Here is a 3248-nt window from a genome sequence, read left to right as displayed (position 1 = left end):
TGAAAGAACAACTTGAAAATAATCCAATAAATAAACCAAATAACACTGTAGCAAAACAACCACACAATGTTCCAATTATTTATCCAATAGAAAGAACACTTGATACAAAATATATAAAACAACTAGAAGAATGGACAAATAGAAAAGTATTCAATATACTATTTGATTCAGATAAAGATGATTGGAATATTAATACATCGGTATTTAAACAAAGAATAATGAATAAAGAACATCTAATAATTATTATTGAAGATGAAGAAGGAAATAAATTTGGAGGGTATGTTAATTCTCGAATTAATAGAGTTGAAAGTTGTATATATGATTCAAAATCATTTGTATTTTCATTAGAATCAAATGGAAGAATGAAAGGAATGATGAAATTTGATATTAAACAACCACGATTTGCATTTTGGTTAGACAATCAATCAAGTGATTGCTTGTTTGGAATTGGATTTAGTGATATTCGTGTTTATAAAGAAAATGATAAAACAAAATCATTTTGTATTCAACAATATTCATATGAATATGAAGGAATATCAAATACACTTTGTGGAAAACTATATCCAGATCGTTTCACACCAAAACGAATCATAGTAATTGAAATGAAATGATTCAATCTTGATTAATTGAAAATGAACTAAAAAAGAATAAAAACAAATCAATGAAGAATATGAACATTTTGTTCATCTGCCAATGAATGAAATGGTGAAATAAAAATTTACATAATTCAATGTTGATTTATTTTATTTCATTTAATGAAATATTCACACTTAATGAGGTGTTTTTAATAAATAAGAAAAGAAATAAGAATGAAATAGAAATAGAAATAAAATGAATAAACAATTTATTTGTATCATTTCCTTGAATTAATTCATTATGAATCAAATGAATAAAATAATAGAAATAAGAATAAACAAATAAAGAAATGATAAAATACATCAACATATTTATGTTATTATTTCTTATTCCTTTACTTTTATGACTTATCATCACTAATATAAAAAACTCCCATATGAAACAGTGTTCCAATATAAAGACATTACTATGATATTGAACAAACAAATAATGCATAAAAGTGAATGACAATATCACAAAAGACCAGATATATATGTATTAGATAAAAAGAATAAAACTAGTCTATTATTTGATATGACTATTGTATTATCACAATATTAATTGAGACTATTTGAAGAAAAAAAATATGTATAAGGAATTAAAGAATATGCCTAATGAAAATAGAAAAATTAAAAGATGTCAAAATAAATCCAGTAGTAATTTCAATAAATGGATTAATAAATAAAGAAAGTATCAGAATAATTAAAGAAATAAAAAATGACATTGACATCGAGAAAGAAATTAAAACCATTGTAATTAAAAACATGATTGATGTAATAAAATACTGCTTTTATCACAATCAAACATACTCTGTAGAGTTGCTAGAAGTTGACTCATTGACAGGATTAATTGAAAATGAATAAAGAAGCAATAGAAAATAAAATAATAAATACTTAATTAATTGCTTTATTAGTTTTTTAAAGAAATAGAAAATACAAATAATATAATAAATAATATAATAGAATATTGTAAGAACTGAAAAAAAGAGAAAAAACAAGAAATAAAGGAAAAAAATGTCTATATCAAACGGAATTGATTTTAAACAACTTAATGAACGATTATTAGAAAGAAAGTCTATTAGAACATATGGAGATAAATACCCCACAAATGAACAAGTTAAAGAAATAGAAACATTTATAAAAACATTAAATGAAATAGAAACACCATTTAAAGGACAAGTTAGACTTTGTTTACAAACAGAAGATTTTAGTTTTATTAAAACGTTTGGATTTATTACAGGAAGTAAATATTGGATATATGGAGTTATTCCATTAAATAATGTTTCAGCATTAAAACAGTTTGGATATTTATTTCAATTATTGGTATTGAAATGTACTTCATTGGGTTTATCTACAGTTTGGCTTGGTGGTACTTTTACTGTTTCTGCATTTAATGTTCTTCAATATGATAAAAATAAAGAATTTATTCCTTGTGTTTCTCCTGTTGGTTTTAATGGAAATGGAAATGAATTTCTTGCTCGTACAATTGGTTCTAGAAATCGTAAACTTTGGAATGAATTGTTTTATTGGAATTCTTTTAATACTCCTTTAACAAAAGAATTACTTCAATCTCCTTTTAATGAAAATATTTTTGAAAGTATTCGATGGGCTCCTTCAGCTCGTAATCTTCAAGAATGGAGAATTGTTTTAACTGATCAAAATCAACTTCATTTCTTTACTATTGATAGTTCTTGGAAAGAAATTGATCTTGGGATTTGTGTTGCTCAAGCTACTGTTGTATTAGAAGCAAATGATATTAAAGGAGAATGGATAGTTTTAGATTCTCATGAATTAATAAATTCTCTTCATGCAACAGACTTGCAATACGTCATTTCTTTTATTACACAAAAATAAATTAACGAAGTAACTTCATTTAATTCAATTTTTTGTTGAAAAAATTGTTTGAAATTCTATTTATTTTTAAATTTTATTTAGGTTTTATTTAATTTTCTAAGAGAGAAAAAATATTCTTTCATTCTAGTTGAATAAGTGATTATAAAATTAGTAAAAATGTTGGTAAATTTTAACAAAATTCTATTAAATTTTCTCTTGTTTTTTTCCATTAGACACAATTTAGAAATATTGTAAATTGTTAGTGAATAAGAATATAAATATATTCATTATTATTTTTATTTCCTAAATAAATCATATTTCTTAACTAACAATCCATTTGAAAAAAACATAATTTTCGACTTTTTAGAATAAAAAAGTTCGAAGATAGAAGTTAGTAAAATGATTTAAGTGGTCAGGTTTACAAAATTAAAATTAGAATAAAAAACCATCTAATTTACAATTTTATTCAAGAATACATTTCTCTTTTATTTCTTCTTCCCAAAATTGGTGAAGTGTTTCATCACCTTGTTTGATAAAGAAACTCTTTTTTGTTTCAACTAGAGAAAGTAAATAATTATTAATTTTGTTTCCTAATTGATGGATTTGCTTACAATCAAGCAATAATTTATTTTTATAAAACACTCTATTGATTCTTTCTAATCGAATTGTTTTAGAAGTAATTTTAGCAAGTTTTGATTCAAAGAATAATCCTTTTTCTCGAAGAAGATCAATGAGTAAATTTTGAATGAAATAAATTTTATTTTTGGTCATTCTTCTTTGTAAAGTCTTTCTTTTAAGTTG

The 3248-nt window shown here is 23.2% G+C and overlaps 1 protein-coding gene across 1 annotated transcript, besides 1 other annotated feature; it reads left to right on the top strand.

Moving 5' to 3' along the window:
* Positions 1-994: 994 nt before the first annotated feature.
* Positions 995-1523: a repeat region.
* Positions 1524-1628: 105 nt separating this feature from the next.
* Positions 1629-2468, top strand: EHI_085370 (uncharacterized protein; the record flags this gene model as incomplete). The annotated part of the gene is made up of 1 exon (XM_642912.1): positions 1629-2468. One exon carries the CDS (start codon positions 1629-1631, stop codon positions 2466-2468), a length of 840 nt encoding a protein of 279 aa, XP_648004.1.
* Positions 2469-3248: the final 780 nt, after the last annotated feature.

This window comes from Entamoeba histolytica, genomic scaffold (genome assembly GCF_000208925.1).
Source record: "Entamoeba histolytica HM-1:IMSS scf_1104750517607 genomic scaffold, whole genome shotgun sequence".
Lineage (NCBI taxonomy): Eukaryota > Evosea > Mastigamoebida > Endamoebidae > Entamoeba > Entamoeba histolytica.
Note: the sequence above shows the minus strand (reverse complement) of the source record. Positions and strands in the feature narration are given on the sequence as shown.